This window comes from Balaenoptera ricei, chromosome 16, assembly GCF_028023285.1.
Source record: "Balaenoptera ricei isolate mBalRic1 chromosome 16, mBalRic1.hap2, whole genome shotgun sequence".
Lineage (NCBI taxonomy): Eukaryota > Metazoa > Chordata > Mammalia > Artiodactyla > Balaenopteridae > Balaenoptera > Balaenoptera ricei.
Genome location: NC_082654.1, coordinates 108,639,559 through 108,664,756, shown reverse-complemented (window position 1 = coordinate 108,664,756; position 25,198 = coordinate 108,639,559). Strand labels below are relative to the sequence as shown.

The 25,198-nt window shown below is 44.9% G+C and overlaps 1 protein-coding gene across 4 annotated transcripts in view; it reads left to right on the top strand.

Moving 5' to 3' along the window:
* The window catches only part of SIPA1L2 (signal induced proliferation associated 1 like 2), a 217,210-nt gene that overhangs the window by 101,353 nt on the left and 90,659 nt on the right, over positions 1-25,198 (top strand). For all 4 annotated transcript variants that reach the window (XM_059900962.1, XM_059900959.1, XM_059900960.1 and 1 more), the window contains one exon: positions 7,190-8,901. In XM_059900962.1, coding sequence (XP_059756945.1) covers positions 7,425-8,901 — 1,477 coding nt within the window. In that variant the 5' untranslated portion in view covers positions 7,190-7,424. The remainder of the gene's footprint in view (positions 1-7,189; positions 8,902-25,198) is intronic.

The following is a 25,198-nucleotide window of genomic DNA, read 5'->3' as shown; positions in this document are numbered from 1 at the left end:
TGCGCACGGGCTTTCTCTAGTTGCGGCGAGCGGGGGCTACTCTTCGCTGTGGTGCGTGGGCATCTTATTGCAGTGGCTTCTCTTGTTGTGGAGCACAGGCTCTAGGCGCGCAGGCTTCTGTAGTTGTGGCTCTCGGGCTCTAGAGCACAGACTCAGTACTTGTGGCACACGGGCTTAGTTGCTCCACGGCATGTGAGATCTTCCCGGGCCAGGGCTTGAACCCCTGTTCCCTGCATTGGCAGGTGGATTCTTAACCACTGTGCCGCCAGGGAAGCCCAGGGTCCGCTTTATTTTAATGCTTTCTTAATATTTCATGAAATAGCACTTGTCGCTTTTCTTGGAAAAATGCATGGCATTTTCGTTTGAGAACTCTGCATTTGCCTGTTGAAAGCTATCCTAACCAGTGTATTGCGATCTGTTGGAATGACGAAATGGTGTAAAATCACAGAGGAAGGTCAGGAGCAGACTCACAGCTGTTCATTAAAAACGTGATGTGCGGGGGTCTTGGGTTCATATCCCTTCATCTCTTAACTGGGACGTGAGGCCCAGGTACCCTTTCGACCAGGACCTCTGATTGCACGGTTTCCTCTTGCCATGCTGTTTTGGAGTGATACCATTCGCAGGCGTACTTCCAGATCTCCAGGACGCTGGCACCAGCCACCTGCAGCAAAATGGAGCTCTGCACCCTATCGGCTGCTCTGCCCGACTCAGGAGGGGACAGGATTGGTCATGCAGGCTTCCTTATGCTCTTCGTGTTTGGGAACGGGCCTTTAGCCTAAGATGCTGCTGAGATGGTTAGAAGGTGAAGTACGGCATTCTTGCTTTCTGTACAGTTGGAAGACCTGTCTGCCATCACTGCATTTGGCTGGTACAGAAACGGGGGTGGGAAGCTCTCTTTCCGAGTGGAGCAGTTGCTGAATGTAGGTTCAAGGTAGCCTGTTGTTGTGAGGCTTTGGGTATGAGTGTCCTGCAAAGAGTTAACAACTGTCCCTATTTCTATAATAATCATGTTTTTTGCAAAATGATTAAACTTTTGATTTATAGTAGATTCTGTAACTACAAGAGCTAGCCATTTCGATAGTAAGTGTTTTATATTATGAAGGATGACTGCCTGCCATATTTGTTTAGTAATTTGTTAATTCATTTAATAATATTTATGGACCATCTACCACGTACTGGAAACCGTGCGAGGCACCGCGGATAAAGTGGGGAACAAAACAGTCAGAGCCCTGGGGCCTCGCGGAGAGTCGGAGAGAGAGAAACAGGCACACGTGGTAAGGTGTGGACAGGGGTGTTTCCACGAGGAAGTAGAGGACGCCGCGGAGCGGGTGGAGGGGCACCTGGGGCCGGGGGGCGGGGAATGAGCAGGATGAAGATGAAGGGTTGGCAGGTGATGCTGCGTTTAGAGGCAGCAGCTCAGACGCAGGCCTGGAGAGGGCGCAGCCTGAAGACGCTGAGGACGGCTGGGCCCCAGCGTGGAGCAGGAGGGAGGGGAAGGAGGAGAGCAGATGCTTCCGATTAAGCAGGGTGGTTGGGAAGAGGCTGGTGAGCCGTAATGCGGGTTTTTATCTTGGGAAAGATGGCAAGTCTCAAAAAAGTTGTCAACAAAGGGTAACATGGAAGGACGGGGTCAGAAGAGGGTAAGTTCGTGAAGTGATGATAAGAGCTGAAAGAGATGTGTTGGCTTCTTTGTCCTCTGAGAAGTAAGAAGCTGCGGTCTTTGCTGAGATGCTGGGGCAGGAAGGTCTTTCAGTGGCTGCTACGGGGAGCGGGGCAGGAGATGACCAGGACGGGACCAACCTGGAGAGTTGGCCCGTATTTCATGGTAGTGTCGCAGACTCACCAAACCCCTTCCAGACTTTGGGTAAAGAGCGTTCTGTGCTTTGCAAATTGCATTTTCCCTGTTCTGTCGGGGTGCCCACCTGTAACTGTGTGCTCTGTGCTTTGTCTGGGGGCCAGTCACAGCCCCCTAATTTCTGCAGGCTGCTCTTTCGAGACGCTTCTCTGAACTGTCATCCTTCTCCTGTCCCTTCCATCAGTTTGGGACCCTTGGACATCAGTCGGCTGCACGGCTCCCTGACCTGCTTTTGACATTCATGGTGGATTTGAACATAAAAGGTGTATATAAACCTGAGGAGTATGAAGAATAAATCTGGGGACAGGTACAATATTTGCAGGATGCTTCCTAGATTACAGCTTCATTGCATGCACGTACATGCTACTAAGAGCGCAAATCCCGGTCTTCCAGAAACTTCTCAACTGAATGCTTCATGGAAACGGGCAGAACGTTAGAACTTGGGGAAAAACTAAAGATAATGAGAGATGCAAAGGGGTCTTATGTTTCAGGTGCCTGTAAGCAGGCATGTTCGCTCCAGATCCCCACTTTTCATCTGTGGCCCTACAGGGCAAACAGGATTGATTTCACTGGTGTAGGGTGTCTCGTGTGTGCGCACGTGCGTGTGTGTGCGCGCACGTGTGCACTCACGCATGTGTGTGCCTGTCTCTGTCTCTCTGTCTCATCCACAGTCTGACCTCTAGGTTCTGGATTGTTCCAGAGGTCATTCCAGCTCATGCTTTAGATTTTCATTCCCTCCATTGTTTCCTTTCTGCATTTCTCCCTGTTCAGAGCCTGTACCATTCCTTCTTGACATCTACTTTTCCAAGACATTGATTTCAGTTCTTCCCCATGAACCATAATACTTTTTAAATTGGATGATGTTATTATTTCCAATTTATCTTCCTGAAAAAACAAATGCTATAATTGTTTTGAGGTGTTTTATTTTTATCACAGTGTTCAAATATATAAGTATTTTAGTAGTATCTTTAAAAGGAAGGTGCCCTCTATCATTCTGTTGTTAGAGATTTATTCGAGGAGCTACAACAAGCTAGAAAATGTGGCTAGGAGTAAAAGGTGGCAGGAAGGGATTTGCAGGAGTTCTGTTGCAACTGCAGATTGTTTATTAATCAGCTACTGTGTCAAGAATTTTTTGGCTTTGAACACTTTGAATTGTTAGTGGCACACATAAAAGGTGTTAAAAGATATGTAATTATGGAATTAGAGCAGGGATCTTGCCCAGAAGGCTCTGGTTTTGATTTGGATGCTGGTGCCAGAACTGTGACTTTCCGTCCATTCATTCATTGACCAGGCGATCTGGGCAACACCATGCCACGGTAGCTGTGTTCGTCAAATTTCCTGTCTTTGGTCTTTAACTGAATAGAAGCTGGGTCTCTTAGGACATTTAAAATTAGCCTGGAAAACGCAGAAATCTAAGTCAAACTGAATAAACCAAAACAGGTGATCAGTTGGCTCAAGCAGCTGGAAAATTCTGGAACTGGTTCCAGAGCCGCATCCTTAGGAGTCCTCATTTCTTTCGCTTGGCCCTGCTTCGTGCTGCTGTTTCCATTCTCAGTCCCATTGGCAAGGTGAGCCCACTGCTGCTTGGGCATTGCCGAGGGTCAGAGCACCCGTGTTGGGGTACCCTTCCTGGCTTGGCTCCTGGGTTCACCCCTGGACCAGTCACTCTGGCCTGAAGATGCAGCACTTGCATTGGTCAAACCTGGGTCGCATGTTACGGGTGGAGTTAGCCCCACATAAATAAAATGGTTCTAGAGGTATGGTACCCATTACCGCAAGAAAGAGGAATACATCCGAGACAGGAAAAACTAGTAGCCGTCTGATACAGCTAATGTTCTTATCGCTCGCACGAAATTAAAAAATCATAACTGAAGGAATATTTTCAGAAGATTTCTTTGGCAAAGGGTTTGTGTGCTCTGAGTTTGCTACAGTTTTTGTGTTTTTTGGCAAGCCTAATAGTAAAATTCAACACTAGTTCATCTATTTTTATTTGCTGCTATTATTCATTCATGTTTTAAAGCAATAATCCTTACTTTCTGACAGTCGTCGGTGTCTTCCATTTCTTTTTTTTTTTTTTAATAGATTTATTTATTTATTTATTTATTTATGGCTGCATTGGGTCTTCGTTGCTGTGCACGGGCTTTTCTCTAGTTGCGGCACATGGGCTTCTCATTGCAGTGGCTTCTCTTGTTGTAGAGCACGGGCTGTAGGCACATGGGCTTCAGTAGTTGTGGCATGTGGGCTCAGTAGCTGTGGCTTGCGGGCTCTAGAGCGCAGACTCTGTAGTTGCGGCGCACAGGCTTAGTTGCTCCCTGGCATGTGGGATCTTCCCGGACCAGGGCTTGAACCTGTGTCCCCTGCATTGGCAGGCGGATTCTTAACCACTGCGCCACCAGGGAAGCCCTTCCATATCTATAATAGATCTATGGAATAAAGACTTTGTAGTTTTAATGCTGTCTGTTGCAAACAATGATACTATTGTAAATGTAAACGGATGTGAAAGCTTGGAAGACCAGTTTTCAGAGATGAGTCCAAGCCCAGTGACCTCTGATAACTTTATGGTTAGTTTTTCCAGAACAAGTTATTCAGTGTCTGTGTTGTGCACGTTAATCCTGGTTTTCAGGTTTCTGTGTTTTACACATTCCTGGCAGGTGGCTTGAACTCAGAGCATCCTTCTGGGGTGTGGGAGTGGGCTGCTGGTAAGGGGAGGTGCTGGTTTGCTGGTGGTGGAGTTGGGGAGGGGGACCAGAGTCTCACCTGTGCCCCGAGCCTTGAGCACCTGCCGGCTTGGACTGCCATGTGCTGTGGGGACATTGGTATTTCAGTGTGTGCCGCGACAGGGAAAAGGAAGGAAAGCAAGGTACAAACTACATTTTTAGATAGCATTTGGTCTCATAAATGGGAGGATGAAGGGGTTTCAAAGTCGTGGTTAAGGTAGCTCTTTGCATTTTGTGCATACGTTGGTCATATTTTTAGTTAGGGATTGTTATATTTCTACTCTCTTTGGTGCTAATCACTCTATTTAAATTTTCCATTCTTGGATGGGTTTGAGGAGTTTGTGTTTTGCCAGGAAATCTTAGTTTCTTCTATGTTTCTAAATTTGTTGCTGTAGAGTTGCTTGTGGTATAATTCTTTTACGCTTATATTTATTTCAGTACCTCCTATGTGTGTGGTCATGTCTCCTTTCTCATTTCCAAACTTATGTAATATTATTCTCTCTTTCTTTCTTTCTCTCTTTCTTTCGTTCTTTCTTCCTTTCTTTCTTTCTTCCTTCCTTCCTTCCTTCCTTCCTTCCTTCCTTCCTTTCTTTCTTTCTGTCTGTCTGTCTGTCTTTCCCTTTTTCAGATTTGGGAAGGAGTGTATCTATTTTCTTACTCTTCAAAAAAAAAAATCCACTTTTTGGATTTGTCTATTCTTTCTATCCCCTACCCCCTGCTATTCCATTAATTCCAGCTTGTATCTTTATTCATTCCTTCTTTCCTGATTTCTTTTGGTACATTTTGTTGCTCTTTTTCTAATTCCTTGAGGTGGTGAGCACTTAGTTCCTGATTATATTTCTAGAAATGTCACTGTTCAGTGTTTGGAACTGGGTACTTGGCAGGGCATGGTTCTTTCCTCGGTAATAAGGATACAGATTAGTATTAGATAATGAAAATGGGTATCAGATTAATGCCTCTTGACAATTCACATAGCTCTGTACCAACCATTAGAAGCTTTTCTTACCCTTTCAAATTGTGTTGAGTGTTCTGTAAGCAGGAGACTTAATAGAATGTATAGATTATGCAGAAGCCTACTACAGTGTGAATCAAATACCATTTCAACAGAGAGCTATTAGGCAAGAAGTTTTTTTCTTTCGTATCTCGGTCGTCATTTTTTTTTCAGTTTCCGGGAAAGGATTTGATGATAATCTAAATTATAGAGGAAATAACTATGATTCAGAATCATCTGTGGTTCTTTTAAATACAATACTTCTAAGTGAAATAGATAAGATGCCGTCAGCTCTGGTCTCTCTCTGAGAACTCTGGGCATATCCTGGTCTGCCGAGTGCACGGAAGCACCTGACTGCTCATTCCCTCCCTGTTTTTCACACCCTAAAATATCATGATTTCCTCAGTTATGAAGCTTCCCTGGGAGCAAGCAGCATGTTGTCATGCCCAGACTGATTTTTTTTTCCTCAATGGGGAAGAAAGCAAGCTGCCATCATTAAGAAAATATCTGCTATTCCAGGAGACCACCACATGGTCATCACAAAGTCATTAAGAACCCATTGGAAAGAGTCCTTACACTGTTTAGCTAGTTGGAATTTTAACATTATTCCTAACTGAATTGCGGTTATTTTTTATGCTTTGGTGAAGGCTGAGGGAAATCAGCTATATTACATCTTTATTCCCATCATTATTTTCAGACGTGGTAGAGTCATTCTTTTTTTTATTCTTGTGCCAACAGTAAGATTCCCAGACAGCCATGAGTTCGGGAAATAGTAATACCTAGAAAATATTTTTGTCTAGTTAAAGATAGAACAAATTGAAAAAATTATTTGTAATTAAAGAGGAGAGTTGGTGAAGTCAAGTTTCTACCAGACACAAAGGTAAATTGTGTTTTAAATCTCTAAGCTTCCCTGCACATTTGTCAACTTGCTAGTGGTGTAATGAACTAGAAAGTTGTACTTGTTCAGACACCAGATTCTTGAAGACTCCTTCTCACTGTCAGGGGATCTCTGTGAGTTCTTATTTGCTTGCAAGAGAGCATTCTGAAAACTCATTGTTAGTGCCTGGTATTGACCTTTGTGCTGCTGGACATTTTGAGTTTAACTGGTTTGAAAGAAAGTTTAAGAATACTCAAACAATTCCATGACCATTGTGTTACTCTTATAACTAATTGAAATGTTGCTTGATTACCTGATTTAAGCCAGGTTACATCAATAGATAATGTTGATACCGAGATGAAGGGCATAGCTCCTGGCTTAGAGGAGCTTACAGGTAGCTAGTGGAGGAGACTGATAAGTACAGCAGCAGTTAGAGTATAAGGGAAACTGCTATGATTGGTGTAGGTGCAGATGCCATGGAAACATAGAGGACGCCGTCCTTGCTCCGATGTGGGCTGAGCGTGGGAGGGTACTGCTTGATTGTGTGGTGTAAATTTTAAGCAGCCAGGTAGAGTGAGTAGGCAGAGAGTTCCGGAGAGAAGGAGAGTGTGAACAGCGCTGCGGAACCATGAAACTTCACGACAGGTTACGGGGAATTGGAGAGAAGGGCAGATAAGAAACCACGTGGAGAATGTATTGAACTGGAGCTACAGTGATCGTTAATGGCTATTTTCTGTTTTTTAATTCAGGTAAAGGAACTGGCCAGATGTCTTAAGGGATGCTTTTGAAAAGGACAGAGGTGTTCAAAATTATTACAGCAACCGAGAAGCAAGTTGGTTTTGGAAAAACCATACTCTGAGGATGTTTGCTTCTGGTTACCAAGAAAAAATACAACTATAGAAGAAGCCTTTGGAAATAACAATGTAATTAGATTTACATCAGTCTTTCTGGCGAGACTTGGAGCTTCCTGCGTCATCGGTAGACATGAGTGACCCCAGGCAGTCACAAGAAGAGCAGCACAAGGTTGGCAGAGCCTCTTCGAAGTTCAAGGGTCCTCCCAGAATCATGCAGTCCGATGATTATTTTGCTCGAAAATTTAAAGCCGTCAACGGCAACATGGGACCCACCACTTCCTTAAATGCTTCCACTTCCAATGAGAACAGCGGTCCGGCTAATGGTACCCCGGCCGTGCCCAAGATGGGTGTCAGAGCAAGGGTGTCTGAGTGGCCTCCTAAAAAGGACTGCCCCAAGGAGCTGACCTGCAAGGCCCTGTGGGAAAGCCGGTCCCAGACCAGCTACGAGAGTGTCACGTCCATCATGCATAACGGGCAAAACAACCAGAGCGACGGCCAGCAAGAGGAGCCGCTCGACCTAGACTTCGTGGAGGCGAAGTATACCATCGGAGACATCTTCGTTCACTCTCCGCAAAGAGGACTGCACCCCATAAGACAGAGGAGCAATAGTGATGTCACCATCAGCGACATCGACGCGGAAGACGTCTTAGACCAAAATGCAGTGAACCCCAACACCGGGGCCGCCCTGCACCGGGAGTACGGGAGCACGTCTTCCATCGACCGGCAGGGCTTGTCGGGGGAGAACTTCTTTGCTATGCTCCGAGGGTACCGGCTAGAGAACTACGGCCACAAGGCGATGGCCCCGTTCGGGTTCTCCGAGTTTTTCCCCTGCGACCCTGCAATCTCCCCCAGCCTTCACGCCGCAGCACAGATTTCTAGAGGCGAATTCGTGCGCATCTCAGGATTAGACTATATGGACAGTGCCCTCCTCCTGGGGAGAGACAGGGACAGGCCTTTCCAACGGAGGCTGAAGGCGGAGTCCATGGAAACGTCCCTCTTCCGCAAGCTGCGGACCGTGAAAAGTGAGCACGAGACGTTCAAGTTCACCTCCGAGCTGGAGGACGGGCGTCTGGAGAGGGGCGTCCGCCCTTGGAACTGCCAGCGCTGTTTTGCACATTACGATGTCCAGAGCATCTTGTTTAATATCAACGAAGCCATGGCCACGAGGGCGAACGTGGGGAAGAGGAAGAACATCACCACCGGGGCTTCGGCGGCATCCCAGACCCCGACGCCAGCGGGCCCGACGGGCAGCTGTGACTCCCCGCTGGGGAGCAAAGAGGACCTCAACTCCAAAGAGAACCTGGACACCGACGACGGTGACGGGAAGAGCAACGACCTGGTCCTCAGCTGTCCCTACTTTCGGAATGAGACAGGCGGGGAGGGCGACAGGAGGATCGCGCTGTCCAGGGCCAACTCGTCCTCCTTCAGTTGCGGGGAAAGTTCCTCCTTCGAGTCCTCACTCAGCTCGCACTGCACCAACGCGGGCGTCTCGGTCCTGGAGGTGCCCAGGGAGAATCAGCCAATCCACAGGGAGAAGGTCAGGCGCTACGTCATCGAGCACATCGACCTGGGGGCCTATTACTACCGCAGGTTCTTCTACGGCAAAGGTAAGGGGCCCCGTGTGATATGTGCGGCTTTGGGTCGGAGCACGTCCGAGGCCGTTGTCCACCGGGTCTGAGCTTGTTCTGTGTCACAGAGCCTCCATTGCTGCCGGACTGATCCCTTCTTTCTTTCTTTTTTATTTTTTTAATTTTTTGGGCCACTCCATGCAGCCTGCAGGATCTTAGTTCCCCAACCAGGGATGGAACCCCGTGCCCCCTGCAGTGGAAGCGCAGAGTCCTAGCCTCTGGGACCGCCAGGGATGTCCCAGATCCCTTCTTTAGAAATCCCCAGTTCCCTGCCTTTGATGATCCCTAGTCCCTGATGGGGAAACGTCTGCTCTTTCCTTCTCTCTGCCAACGCGTGAGCGTCACAAACGTCAGACCCCTTTTAGGAAGTCTTCGCGGATGAACTCCATTGCTCTTTCATTCCTCTGAATAATCTCTTACACTGTGTACACTGGATAGTTCTGGTTCTTTCCCCTCTAGTTTTTTCTGTACTTTTCTCCTACACCTTTGCTTTCTCTTTTTAATTTTATGTCTTCACAGCTCCTTCTGCCTTGTTGTACATCGTGGAAGTGTTAAGTAAACCTTTGTTGAAAGAATGTATGAATGTATAAATTAGTAGGATAGACACATTTAGTCTTCTTGCAGTTTTACACATAGGCTGAAAGGTTCAGATACAAATATTTCCTTGGTATTGTTATTTCAGAAATTCTTCAAGTACGTGTAAAATAAATGATGTTTACTTCTATTTGCATGTTTAGCCTTGAAGGACGCATCCCTCAGAAGTCATGTCGTTGAATCCTCAGCCTTTCAACGTGTCGTTAGTTATTCCAGGGACGTGAGAATCCACTCTGTCTCACAGGCCTACAGAGAAACGTGTTCCACGCACACGTCAGTAACACACGCCAAATAGAACACACGGGGACTGTCGCCCTGCCTTCTTAGTGGGTGTGACTTGCTTCCGTGGCCCCTTCCTTCTAGCACAGCATACTCTTCGGGGCTTAGTTTTCTGTTTGCAGTTTCACCTGCCACCCCCCTCCATTCCCGGGGGTCACCTCTTAGAGCACGAAGGAGGCAGAGGTGGTCCAGTCAGCCTTGGGGGGCCTCTTCTCCTCCTGAGGTGGTCCAGTCAGCCTTGGGGGGGCCTCTTCTCCTCCTGTGCCTTCTGGTGTGGATAAACGCCAGCTGACTGTACGTTGAATTTATGTAGTATTGGTTTCTATCTTCAGAATGCTTGCCTGCCATCTTTGACTCCAGCTGTTTGTTTTTGGGGTTGGTCGGGGTGTAGCTGTAACCTCAGGAGGTCACTCCATCCACTTCAGTCCCTGGAGCCTTCTTCGTGCTTCTTCCCCTTGGACGACAAGCTGGACCAGGTGCAATTATTAAATTAATAATTTCCCCCCAACCCTTTTGCATCAATCCAGATTTAACCAGTCATCCATAAGCATAATATTATGAAATCATATAAATCAATGGAATGAATATAATGTTGATAAGCAACATAGCTAAATAAGCGGGCATTTGAATTGCGACTGGTCATATGGTTTGAGTTGTCTTTCTGGTCTTGTACGGATGACATGACGGGACTGAAATAACTTTGTCAACATCTTGATTCCCTGGCTGTGTCCCCAACACTCCCGTCTCAGCCGTGGCTCCTGGTGGGCGTCAGTGTCACCACGGTGATATTACTGCCTTACAGCCAATGAATGCACAGAATCTTGGGTCTTCTTTTTAATCTGTGCCGGAAATAACTCATGGCCCTCAGGACTGTTCATCCAGGGGCAGAGGATTATAAACCTCTGCTCACACATGCTCTCGAGGTGGAACTTAGTTATTTTTGGAAAGGGAGACCATGGAGAAATAGGCTTCCTGCTTGAGACATTTTTTAATCGATGAAGCCATGGCTGTCAATGCTAGCGATAAAATAATCTATTGGAATTGTTATGCCCTGAAATCCTTAGGCGATGAGTCATTCTGGCTAACTGAGTTGTGTAAGTGGTTTGCGATTCACCCTGTAAAATATCAGAGTGTAAAAACTGTATATGTGTATGTATCTGTATACATGCGTATTTATGCAAATACTTGGTGCCAACATCTCATTTGTTGTACTCCTTTGCATATCTTAGTGTATTAAGTCTACACAGTGTATATGGAAAAAAGAACTGATGTCTTCTGGACCCAGGCGGGGTTGCCACCATCTGATCCATTTAATGTCCTTAAGGTCTGTTCCATGAGATAATTTTAGGTTGCTAGATTCTCTTAATTCTCTTGACGGGTTTTTGTAGTTTTTCTCTTGAACTCTGTCACTTCCTGATAATTGTAAAGAGTTGTCTGTGAGTGGTTTATTTCCTCCACTTTTCCTGATTCGCTGCTGAGGATTTTCCAGGGCTTTAGAAATGACATCATCAAACTTGGTAGATTTGAATGTGCAATAAAACGTAAATAAGAAAAATCTGAGAGTAGATGCCCTGCGGTGAGTTGTAAGTGGGTGTAGACGTGTGGTTTGACAGCTCCGGGGTGCTGGGCTCAGTCTGGGTCTGTGAATGAGGCAGACAGCCAAATTCTAGACTCCTGCGCTAAGCCTGCACAATGAAGGTGCGGGACAGCCGTCCCCGAGGTCCTTTGTCTTGTGCGTGCTGCAGTTCTGTGCTGGGCACGGTGACTGTTGTACGGCTAATGGGACCCGGGGCCAGGACAGAGCGGGAGGAGACAGAATCAGACCCCAGCCCAGCCCTGCCACTCCGCGCTCTCTCCCCACAGCCCTGGACTGTGCCTGCTTCCTCCTATATTTAGCGCTTCCCCTGTGGGCCTGTGTGACTTCAAAATGCAATTGGCTACAATAGCAGCTGCCGCGGCCCTTGCTGGTCTCTCCGTAGAGCCATTAAGGACTAAAGGCGGGGACAGCAGCCCGGGTTACCAGCGGCCAGGTGGCCGAGGCCTCCTACGTGTGGGACTGGAGCCCAGCTTTTTCCCAAGGATCACAATTAAAAGCATGTGTCTGCCAGATAAAGTGAAATGATTAAATTAATGATTTCCCCCCATTTTTCACACCAGCTTCAACCGCTGGAGTTGATATCTGCCAACACATCACAAGTTGCAGGAACAGCATTGTGTTTAAAAACAGAGGCCCTGGGCAGACTGGCACAGATAGAGCATTTTTGCAGACTTTTTCTTTCCCTTTTTCTCTTTTCCCTTCACTCAGTTGTTCTCTTTGGAAGCAGGCGTTCAAGGAATCTTTTGATACTTTCCAGAACGCCTTTTCTTTTCCTCCATTCTTCATTGTTCTGTGTGAAACTTCATTTTCAAAAGAATGACATGGCTCTCAGTCGCTGGGAAAGGTTTAAAAGACCCAGCTCTCTGAATCTCTCTTTCTCTCTTTCCCTTCTTTCAAGTGACAATGCCCTGTATCAATTGTCATAGGTAAAACTTTTCAGCTTTAATAAGGTGGTTGACTCCTTTTTTTTTTTTTTTTAATTTTAAAATTTTATTTTATTTACGTTTTTATACAGCAGGTTCTTATTAGTCATCAGTTTTATACACATCAGTGTATCCATGTCAATCCCAATCGCCCAATTCATCACACTGGTTGACTCTTCATTGGGTAGTTGACGTGAAATGGCCGTCCTTATGTCGAGGTGTAGTCCTATGACACGTAGTCTTTGAACGGCTCTGAATAACTTTGCAGAAGGATTTATGCAGGGGAGTGGCCTGCCACGGTGCCCTGTGCGCAGCGTTGCTTGTCCGGGCAAATCCCTCTGTAGCCTTCAGTGAAACGGCTTTTTGAAAGAGCCGGATTGTAGCAGGCTTAGTGAATGCTCTCGAACGTCCGTCCCTTCCTTTCGCTGGCGATGGCCCTGGTGCTGTGTGCCAGGCTGCTCTGTCCCTCATGGAACTCGAGTGAAACTGCGGCTCCCTCCTGGGAGCTGGGGCCCCCTAGATGGGGATTCCACCTGTGGTCTTGGTTTGAATTGCCTTTAGCTTCCCTTGCAGCACAGCAGACCTCCTGGGCCTTAGAGCCACTCAGAGCCGCTGGCCAGCAACTGACTGTCCGGAGCGTGACTGGGGCCGGAGCCACGCGGCCAGCGGAGGGATGCTGTGGGTTTCTGTGTGTCTTGCACTTTTTAGGCAATAGTGTCCCTGAGAGTTGCTCAGGAGTTCTAAAGCTGTCCAGTGCCTTGCTTCAGGTCACGCACACAAGAACGGCTCCAGAAGACGAAGTAAGTCACTTTGGGGTAAACGGAGGTCAAACCAGAGAGAAGGATAAAGCTGCGCCCCTTTGATAACGCAGGAGTGAAGTGAAAAGTGGCTGAAATCGTGTCTGAGCCTTTGGGAGCATTATGTATGTTCCTGTGGACGTGGGGGGTGGAGGGAATCCTAAGATGGACAATATTTATCTGTTTTTTTTTTTTTTTGGTTTAGAATTTTTAAATGGCGTATAAATACTATATGATCATTATGGGAAAATAAGGAAAGGTAGGGAAGCAAAAGAAAGAGAAAGAAAACCCCTCCAATCCATAAGAAAGAGACAATTCCCATGAATAGTTTCATCGTTATCCTGCTGGGCTTTTCCTGATGCAGATAAATGGATGTAAGTGGAGGCTTCTCTTGCCAGGGCTGTGGAGCTGCTTTGGGTGCTCATGCTTCCTTCATTGGTACTTCTGTCATTGCGTACACAGCTGCATTAGCACTCTCAGAGCCATTAGCAATGATCATCATCTGCCGCGGGCGCGTGGGGAGATGCCAGGTATTTGCCAACCGTGATCTGGGCAGAAGAGTTAATGACTGTATTTGCTTTACTTCAAAGAAAAATCTTTCAACTTGACAGAAACATAGTGATACAGAGACCTATATCTCCTCCACCTGCAACACTGCTCATGTCAAATATATTAATGAACGTTCATTTTAACCACAGATCTTTACTTGAAAAGCAAATTGCTATAAAAAATGTTTAAATTTCATAAACCTTGAAAAATTGTAGAAATTTAAGTCATGGCCTTCCCCTTCTCCACGTGAACGTGGGCTGTGCTTAGTGACTCACCTCCGAAGGATGGACTGTGGGAAGACGGGAGAAGCCTGGCAAACATTGCCCCAGCCAGGTGATCCAGGTTGGCCTCAACAGGGGCAAATCATGTGGATGGTTTGTACCCTTGATGTGATGGGAACGGCATTTCTGTGGTCTTCCTCTCCAAAAACATAACCTCAGTCTGTTTAGGGAAAAACATTAGACACATCCCAACTGAGGCACATTCTACAAAATCCCTGCCCCGTACTCCTCAAAACTGCCACGGTCATCAAAAAAGGGGAAGTCTGAGAAACTGTCACAGCCTAGAGGATCCTAAAGAGACACTATGACAATGTCATGTGGTGTCCTGGATGGGATCCTCAAACAGAAAAAGGACACTAGGTAAAAACTAAACAAATCTGAGTACACTATGGACTTCAGTTAATAATAATATACCAATATTGGTGCATTAATTGAACAAATATACCAAAGTATGTAAGCTGGTAACAGCTAGGAAACTGGGTGAGGGGTATAAGAGAACTCTCTGATATCTTTGCAGCTTTTCTTTAAATCAAAAACAATTTAAAAATCATTTACTTCATTTTTTTTAAATGTAAGTTATAAATTCTCATGATATATTTAAAATGAGAATCTTTAAAATAAGAAGAAAGAAAAAAAATGATACAGTTCTTAAAAGTAGCAAACCTCCAGGGCCCTTTCTGTACACACTTGCCATGAGTATCATTCTCAAACTTACCTTGAGGGGCAGGGAAATTGTTAAGCTTTAGAATTTACTCTTTTTTTTTTAATAAGCTAGATTTAGTGTTTTTTGTTTTTTTTTTTTGGTTGCGTTGGGTCTTTGTTGCTGCTCTCGGGCTTTCTCTAGTTGCGGTGAGCGGGGGCCACACTTCGTTGTGGTGTGCGGGCTTCTCAATGCAGTGGCTTCTCATGTTGCAGAGCGTGGGCTCTAGGCATGCGGGCTTCAGTAGTTGTGGTATATGGGCTCAGTAGTTGTGGCTCGTGGGCCCTAGAGCGCAGGCTCAGTAGTTGTGGCGCGTGGGCTTAGTTGCTCCACGGCATGTGGGATCTTCCCAGACAAGGGCTCGAACCCATGTCCGCTGCATTGGCAGGCGGATTCTTAACCACTGTGCCACCAGGGAAGCCCTAGAATTTACTCTTTCTGCTATCTGTATTGGAATGCACAAAGACATTCTCTTTGAATTTCCCCTGAAATCTGCAGGTTAAGGTGAGGTGGCTGTGAGGGGCTGTTTGGGATGTCCTTGGCACTCTGGTTCCCAAATCTTCACTGCACTCTCTGAAGGAGGACTTTGTGCCCAGCTCATTTTTTCTTGGGATTTTCTGTGACAAGTACAACAGAAGAAGTACGTATCTAGTAGAAATCCTTTGTAAAGAGCTGAATTGGTTTTATGGGGCCGACTCTGTAGCGTGTATGAAAGAGAGTCTTAGTTTGCCCTCTTCTCTCCCCACTGCCTGGCGCTTAGGGGCCCTAGTGTTTATAGTTCCGTCATGTGCCCATGAATAAGACAGAGAACTTCTTTGATTTCCCCTTCCCATTGAAGCTTTACAAGACTTCTTAGGTGTGGGCAGATTGGAATTCTTTTTGAAAAGGTTGGAATTTTCCAGAAAAGAGTGTTTAGCTGCTTCTGAGCAGACCGGGTGTCCAACAGAAGCCATATCCATACCACAATGTAGGGTGTAAGACTGGCCTTTCCAAGGTCCATTTCTGCCCCCATTACTGAGTCCAAGGTCAGACAACTCACCACATGACAAGCCAATAAATCAAGAAACAACTTGTTGGGGCAAGGAATAGCCACTTTATTTGGAAAGCCAGCAGACTGAGAAGAAGGGGGACTAGTGTCCCAAAGAACCATCTTAACTTGAGTTAGAATTGAGGCTTCTTTTATACCGGAAGGGGAAGGGGTGTGGCTGGTTGTTGCAGACTTCTTGGTCTCGGAATCCTTTGTTCTTGCAGCTATCCACATAGGTCAGGTCACCATGTTCCCGTAAATCTCCAGCAAGACAAATGTTATTCTCTGTTCTGCAACTTTTTATCTCTGTATGAGTAGAAAAGTGTTAGACCCTTAAAGGTCAGAGCCTTGAGAATGGGCTCTCCTGTATATTTCAGGCTACGGGCAACATTCTTAACTTGTAGCAAAAGCAATAAAATACAAAGGCTGAAGTCAAAGAAACAGATCTAATATGGAGGCAGATTTGTTCTTCCCTATTACACCAGTAGCAAAATGCAAGGAAGTTTTCCCAATTAACTGCCACATAGGTCAAACTATACAGAAATGTTAGAGTATTAACACAAAGGTGAAAGTAAAAGAAACATCCAGGGCTTCCCTGGTGGCGCAGTGGTTGAGAATCTGCCTGCCAATGCAGGGGACGCGGGTTCGAGCCCTGGTCTGGGGGGATCCCACATGCCGCGGAGCAACTGGGCCCCGTGAGCCACAATTACTGAGCCTGCGCGTCTGGAGCCTGTGCTCCGCAACAAGAGAGGCCGCGATAATGAGAGGCCCGCGCACCGCGATGAAGAGTGGTCCCCACTTGCCCCAACTGGAGAAAGCCCTCGCACAGAAACGAAGACCCAACACAGCCATAAATAAATAAATAAATAAATAAAATTAAAAAAAAAAAAAAGAAACATCCAGTATGGAGTCAGATTTGTTGTTCCCTTATTACACCCCAAGATGCCAGCCCTTAAGCCTTGAAGGCCCTTCCTGTGTCTGGCCCAGCCCTGGCTGCTGGATATGGAGCACCTCCAGGCATTCTCTCCAGGGCCTCTTTTCTGTAAAAATCTTTAAGTTCACTAATTTTTTAAACTACTGTTACCCAGCTCTATGTAAATGTATCCTTTTCTCCAATGGTAATCTTTGTCCGTAATATTTTAACTGAAGCGTATTATTCGTACAGACATCTGCTAAATGAACAAATAAAAACAAAGGACTCTTCTAGAATATGTATAATAACCCTCTTGCCCCTTTTTGCCAATGGGCAGCGGTGTCTGTCCATTCTCATTGTAGTTGGAGACCTGTGACTGGCAGGCAGGACAGCATATCTTGATGTAATGAGCATAGACTGTTCTGAAATCAGACTCTTGGGTTTACATCCCAAGTCAGTTTTGGACAACTTCTTTCTTTGTGCCTCAGTTAATCATCTAAAAATGGGATCATAATAAAAATATAAAAATATCTCCTGTAAAGGGCTTAGAACAGTGCCTGTTCCACAGTATATATCCTTGTCCTCCCAGGAGTTCTTAGCTAAATGTATGAGACTTCTCTCTAAAAAGAAACTAGTGTCCCCACCACCGGTGCAGCATTTAAAGGGCAGGACTTTATTTTAATGGTTAAAAAGATGAAGAGAGAAAATAGTAGAGAGAACCATATGGCAGGGTGGGCCCCGGGGGAAAGGTGTCTGGTGAAGTCTGCCACTCCATTCCAAACACATTCACTTAAGTTTCACTAATGTGGCAGTTGTGGGCAGGAGGATACTTTTACATATCAAATGAACCCCATTGCTGAGTGACGCATGGCTGCATTTGCTTTGAATTTCATGCCTGGTGGCTTCTTTTTTTTTTTTTTTTTTTTTTTTGTCCTTCTGGTTTTATACAGTCACTGAAGAAAATTAATAGCGAATTGGACACTATTAAATTCATATGGGGGAAGTGAGTACCACCTAACAATAGTACTATTCTGGGATGCAAATTCTTCCTTTAGCGGACACAATCAACTCAGTTCTTAACCTTAGCGCCTGGCCAGTACCTCCACAAACAGAACTCCTGTTGAGGTCCAGGGGGGGCTCTTAGCAGGGAGGAATCACCCAGCTGCACACGGGATTCAGCCTGTGGGTTACGGTCACGTAGGTTCCATGTGGCTGAGGGGACAGAGGGTGGGGGGGGCTGGGAAACATGTATGCTGTGCTGGGAGGTCACAGTTCCCACCCCCTGCAGCATTTTAGGACTGCGTGCTAGTTCATCCTATTCATCCTTTGTCCTCAGATGTGTTCTCAGTCAGTTATTGAGAAGGAACTGATGCTCTCGTATTTCTCTAGGAAGAGGTATTAAGAGGCCACCAGGGAAGCCCTGGATGTTTCTTTTACTTTCACCTTTGTGTTAATACTCTAATATTTCTGTATAGTTTGACCCATGCGGCAGTTCACTGGGAAAACTTCCTTGCATTTTGCTGCTGGTGTAATAAGGAAGAACAAATCTGTCTCCGTATTAGATCTGTTTCTTTGACTTTAGCCTTTGTATTTTATTGCTTTTGCTACAAGTTAAGAATGTTGCCTGTAGCCTGAAATATACAGGAGAGCCCATTCTCAAGGCTCTGACCTTTAAAGGTATAGCACTTTCCCATTCGTATAGAGATAAAAAGTTGCAGAACAGAGAATAACATTTGTCTTCTTGGAGGTTTACCGGAACATGGTGACCTGACCTACCTGGACAGCGGCAAGAACAAAGGATTCTGACCCCAAGAAGTTTGCAACAACTAACCACGCTCCTCCCTCACCTTGCCTTTAAAAGTGCTAAGCCCTTCAAGGAGTTTGGGGCTTTTGGGGAGGACCTTGCATGGTCCTGCAATAAACCTTTCTCTGCTCCAAACTCCGACGTTTGGGTTTGTTATGCCTCACTGAGCGTTGAGCACACGAACTTGGCGTTGGGTAACACTGGTGCAGTAAAGCTGGAAGTCAAGGTCTCTGGAAGATAAGGTCTCAGAGCCCCTAGAACTTACTAAAACCCACCTACCTTGCATTTGTTCAGATCCAAAATTTATTTCGCTCTTTGTCCCACTTAAGAAATAAAAGGAAAGCTGGGCAACTCTGCTCAGTAATGATCTGGGCCACTCGGCTTTTATGCAGTGAACCCTTTCTTTGCTCTCGTAGAGTTTTCTTTCTCCTTCCCATTCTTGTAGCCAATGACACTGAAAATTATGCATTATCAAAGGCAAGCCTTTGATAGCTGCCTTACTTCTCCAGATTTGCACTTTTTTAAAAATTCATTCATTCATTCATTCATTCATGTATTTATTTATTTTTGTTTTTGGCTGCGTTGGGTCTCCGTTGCTGCGTGCGGGCTTTTCTCTAGTTGCGGTGAGCAAGGGCCACTCGCTGTGGTGCACGGGCTTCTCATTGTGGTGGCTTCTCTTGTTGCGGAGCACGGGCTCTAGGCGCGCGGGCTTCAGTGGTTGTGGCACGTGGGTGGCTCTAGAGCGCAAGTTCGGTAGTTGTGGTGCACGGGCTTAGTTGCTCTGCAGCATGTGGGATCTTCCCGGGCCAGGGCTCAAACCCGTGTCCCCTGCATTGGCAGGCAGATTCTTAAGCACGGCGCCAACAGGGAAGTCCCCAGACTTGCACTTTTTATTCAAGGTTTTCTTAAAATTGCATCTTCCAAGATACCGTCCTTATGTTCAGGACAGATTTGTTGTCTCATCTTCAAGTTGTGTTCATTTTACTGTGCATGAGTTGATTTTTATAATTTAAATCTTCACGGTAACCTCATCACCCTTGAGTTGCTTTACATGAGAGAGCTCTGAAGCCAGACTGCCAAGGTTTGCATCCTGACTCTGTCACAGGGGCTTGTGACCTTGAGCACATCATTCACTTCTCAGCTTCAGTATTACCATCTGTAAAATGGGGATACCTGCTCATAGGTAGGGAGATGAATGAGTTAATTTACGTGAGGTATGTTTAATAATGTTATTTTCACTGTAATACCTCAGGTTTTTCAAGCTTAGCTAATGCTTTGGTTAAATTTTGGTCAAAGGAGAATTCACATAGCCAAAATGCCTCATTTTCCCCATCAAATTAGGTAATTTGATCCACGAAACATTAGCAGGGAGTTTGAGATTCCTTGAGGTTCTCTAATGACTCTTAATGTTATTATCTGCAAAAGCATGTCCTGTTTTTTTTTTTTTTTCATTTGTCCATTTATGTATTCATCATTCCCTGTTCACGTCTTTATAACTCCTGGAATGGGGGAGGTGATTTAACAGTTGTTTGGAGGAGAAAATGACAAAAGATACATCATAGGTCGGATCTTAGACAGCAGCCACCTGCAGCCATGGGTTTAACCCAGATAGGCAGTGAGCTGACAATTAAATGATCAACTGGCTATTGAAAGAACAAAGAACCGTTAAAGGAAAGCTTCTGCTGTGAGTACTAACCAATGCAGGGCGATGGGGCATAGTCCGCAGCTGCTGGTGGCTCTTGTGGACTTGCTGATGGCGCCGTGGCCCATATGGTGCTGACACCTCTGAAATCACGTGAGGCAGAGCCACGGGGCTTCTCTTTTACATACTGGCCTCGGGAGGCGTGTAGAATTGTGATCCTCACCTGTTCATTCCATGAGTGACGGACCCAATACCTCTCCCTTCCAAGATACCACAGTACCTGGAAACAGCCTTTGGGCTAAGGTTCAACATACCCCTTTTTTTTTTAAAACTCCTCTGAGTTAGAATTTTTTCTTTTCTTTACTGAGCAGCCAAAGTGCACCACAGAGACACACTGAATCTCATTTCCTACGCTGAAATCTTGTTAACCAATTTTTTAAAAAAAATCTGGCCCTGTTGTATTTGCATGATATGTAGATTTTCATTCAGCTTTTCCAGTCTTTTCACAGCTTCCATTCTGCCAAGGAAGGATTTTATTTGATTCCCCCTTGAAGCAACTTTATGGAAATCCAGGGCTTGGGATAAGGATGGGCTCACGTGGGTGAGGGGCTCAATGTCCTGTGCCCACAGAGGGGAAGGCTCTTGTGATGCAGATGAACAGCCTGAGCTGTCCTGAGGGGGACCAGGTGTCATTTGAGAGGGTCCCCTTGGCTCCCTCCTGGAGACCACAGGGAGCACCTTCCCTGCTCTCATCTCCACCGTGTGCGGAACGTCCCGTATGAAAGCTAGACAGAATGTTACAGTGTGCAGCCGAAGACTGTGGTTTCTTTAGAAACACGTCCAGGTAACCTGCTGTACTTCTCGGTGAGACTGAAAGCACGGAGCGATCCCTTAGAAAATAGCTACGGGGCCTTAGAACTGGCAAGTCCAAAGGTGTGATGGTTTGTACGTAGCGGAAATGTCTTCTCTCCTTGCGTTCAGAAACTGTGTGTCTGTGTGAGAGAGAGGAAAATTAAAAACAAGTGTGGGTCATGGCTTGGAGAGGTAGACACTAAGGAAAAAATTGTTTTTCTCACTAATTTGCCTGCCATCTTCGGTGGATAGGGTAATAATATACATATTTTGGGTTCCCCTCATTTAAAAAGAAATTCGTTACTGGTAGAAATTATTCAGTAAAATATTATATATGCCACTACTTTCTTTAAAAGACTACCCTGAGTGCGATGTAACGTCTGATTACAGATCAGCTTTTGAGATGGAAAGTATGAATCTCCTTTAGTATGAGTCTTGAACTATCAGACTGTTGGGCTTAAAATCAAAATGCCCCATAATGCTGTTTATTTGATGTTCACTCCCTTTTTGTCTTTCATTGAGTTTTTGTTGTTGTTGTTGTCATTAATATGCCTGCCTTCAACTATAACGTCTTTCTCAAGTTAATGATGCTAAATGTATTTATTATATATATTTTGGGGGTGGGTGAGGTGGGGATGCTGAGGTTAAGAAAGGTTATGTAACTAACCCAAGGTTAAGGAGGTGATAAGTAGGAAAGCTCAGATTCAGAAACCCATTATCAGGCTCATTCGAATTACAGATATTTAGGAGTAAATGAGTTTAGGACTGCTAGTTATATGTGGCAATTTCAACACACATGTTATCTCTCCCCCTTTCATACACCACAAGAAAATGATAGTGAAGGAATACAAAAAGGGCATAAAGCCACAAAGGAGCAGAAAACTAGGAAGAAGCCAAAGAAATGCCAAAGCTGATAGAGGAACGGGATGGTTCTGCAGATTAGAGGGCGCCACCCCCAGCCAGCATTGGAGGGCGGTGTGAGGCGGGGACAGGCCATCAGAAGCTAGCCAGCCCACACCACAGAGCAGGTACCTTTGAAGAAGGGCTGGTGGGGTGAGCTGTGGTGGAGCAGCCATCTTCAAAGATCTGGGATGCTTCCGAGATACTGCTTTTGAGTAAACGCCCACAGTGGCCGTGGCCATCCCACACCCACCAAAACGTCTTAGAATTAATAAATGAAATCAGCAAAGTTTCAGGATACAAGATTAATATACAGAAATCAGTTGCTTTTTCATAGACTAATAATGAACTACCATAAAGAGAGACTAAAAAAATAACAGTCCTGTTTAAAATTGCATCTAAAAGAATAAAACATTTAGCAATAAACAGGAGGTGAAAGACCTATACTCTGAAAATTATAAAACACTGATGAAGGAAATTGAAGATGATACAAAGAAATGGAAAGATATCCCGTGCTCTTGGATTGGAAGAATATTGTTAAAATTGTCATACTACCCAAAACAATCTACAGATCAAATGCAGTCCTTATCAGAATACCCATGATGTTTTTCATAGAACTGGAACAAATAATCTTAAAATTCCTGTGGATCCACAAAAAAACCAAAATTATCAAAACAATCTTGAGAATAAAGAACAAACCTGGAGGTATCACCCTCTCAGACTTCAGACTGTGTTACAAAGTTGCAGTAATCAAAACAGCATGGTACTGACATGAAAACAGACATAGATCAATGGGACAGAATAAAGAGCTGAGAAGTAAACCCGCACATTTATGGTCAATTAATTTATGACAAAGGAGGCAATATACAGTGGAGAATAGACAGTCTCTTCAATAAGTGGTGCTTGGAAAACTGGACAGCTACATGTAAAAGAGTGAGATTAGAACATTTCCTCACACTATATGCAAAAATAATGTCAAAATGGATTAAAGACCTAAATCCTGTAGACCATAAAATTCATTGAAGAGAACATAGGCAGAACACTCTTTGATGTAAGTCATAGCAATATTTTTTTTGGATCTGTCTCCTGAGGCAAAAGAAATAAAAGCAAATATAATCAAGTGGAACCTAATTAAACTTAAAAGCTTTTGCACAGCAAAGGAAACCATCGACAAAACAAAAAGACGTTCTACCGAATGGGATAAAATATCTGCAAATGATATGACTGATGAGGGGTTAATAATGAAAACATATAAACAGCTTATCCAACTCAATATCACAAACCAAACAACCCAATTAAAAAATGGGCAGAAGACCTGAATAGACATTTTTCCAAAGAAGATATACAGATGGCTAACCAGCACATGAAAAAAATGCTCAACATCACTAATTATTAGAGAAATAGAAATCAAAACAACAATGATAGATCACCTCATACCAGTCAGAATGGCCATCACCTAAAAGTCCACAAATAACACACGCTGGCGAGGATGTGGATAAAAAGGAGCCCTCCTACACTGTTGGTGGGAATGTAAATTGGTGCAGCTACTATGGAGAACAGTATGGAGGTTCCTAAAAAAACAAAAAATAGAACCACCATATCATCCAGCAATTGCACTCCTGGCTGTATATCCAGAAAAAACAAAAACACTAATTAGAAAAGATACCCACACCCCAGTGTTCATAATAGCACTATTTACAATAGCCAAGACATGGAAGCAGATGAATGGATAAAGAATTGGTACATATATATAATGGAATATTATTCAGCCATAAAAATGGATGAAATTCTGCCATTTGCAGCAATGTGTTTGTACCTAGAGAATGTTATGCTTAATGAAATAGGTCAGACAGAGAAAGACAAATACTGTATGATATATATGGAATCTAAAAAATAAAAGAAAAAAACCAGACTCACTGCCATAGAAAACAAACTACTGGTAACCAGTGGGGAGAGGAAAGCAGGGAGGGTCAGAGTAGGGGATTAAGAGATACAAATTATTTTGTATGAAATAGATAAGCAACAAGGATATATTGTACAGCACAGGAAATTATAGCCAGTATCTTGTAATAACTTTTAATGGAGTGAAATCTGTAAAAATACTGAATCACTATGCTGTATACCTGAAACTAATATACTGTAAATCAACTATACTTTAAAAAAAATTTTGAAGGACTTAGCCTCGTCTGGAAAGGTGGTGAATATTCCTGCTGGACATGATGTTTGCATTGAGTCTGGAATGATGAATAGGCACGTCAAGTGAAGAAAAGTGGGAGAGGTGACAGGCAGAGGGGGCAAAGGCGTGTGAGTGAGGAGATTTATGAGAGAAGAGCCTAGACAGAGATTGGATGAGAGCATTGAGGACTTGAAAGGAGAAGATGGTTTGATGGATGAAAGGGGAGACAGAAGGATAGGCTTTCAAATAGGTAAGCATGAAGACAGAGGCAGAATCAGAGAGGACAGCCTGGCTGAGAAGACACCGGGGAGGAGCGACAGAAGAAACCCAGAAGCAAAGAGCTGCGAGATGCCTCATTCTGAATGGGGTCGTCCCAGCGGTCTAGGAAGTAGAGGGTCCCAGCCCAGAGTGGGTGGCCAGTGGTGCAATCATGGCGGACCGCTAGGGCAGAGACTGGGAAGGTGGGTGCTGGCTTTGCCAGCAGACGCCGTGGAGTCCTGAGCAGGGCGGTAGTGTGGAAGAAAGTGAGCGATGGTTGAGGACACACTAGTAGTTGAGAAAATGGGAAGAGAGAGGGTGATTGCTTGAGGAATAGTAATTCTCCTCCCTGGAGGCAGTGGGGTGAAACTGCTGGGGTGAGGGAAATGGTCATGACTCGTATGTGTGCCGGAGACCCATCCACTTCCGAGGACTTCCAGCTCTTCCTCTCACTGACCTTCTGTTTCCTCCCCAGTTTAAAAAATATATACTTCACATATACAGTGAAACTCACCCCTTTTAAAAGGTGTACAGTTCTCAGAGTTTCCACAAATGAGTGTGTTATGTAACCACTACCACAATCAAGATGTGGGGTAGCTCCATCACCCCGGAAAACTCCCCCGTGCACCCCTGTAGACAGCCCCTGCCCCTGCCGTCACTGCTCTGTCATCTGTCCCTAGAGCACCTGCTGAGTGTGAGAGCAGCACACACACACTTTAGGGTTTTTAGTTGTCACGTATTAGAATTAATAATTGGATGCACTTAATCTGGGCTCTCAATTTTATCCTGAAAAGGGGTTTTGTTTGTTTGTTCACTCTTTCTCCCTAAAATAATTTGAAGCTCTTTTGAGTTATGTCACGGGTTTCATCAGATGCCCAACAAGGAACCGATTTGAGCATTTTTGCCGGTCGCTTTTTTTTTTTTCTTTTTAACGTCTTTATTGGAGTATAGTTGCTTTACAATGTTGTGTTAGTTTCTGCTGTA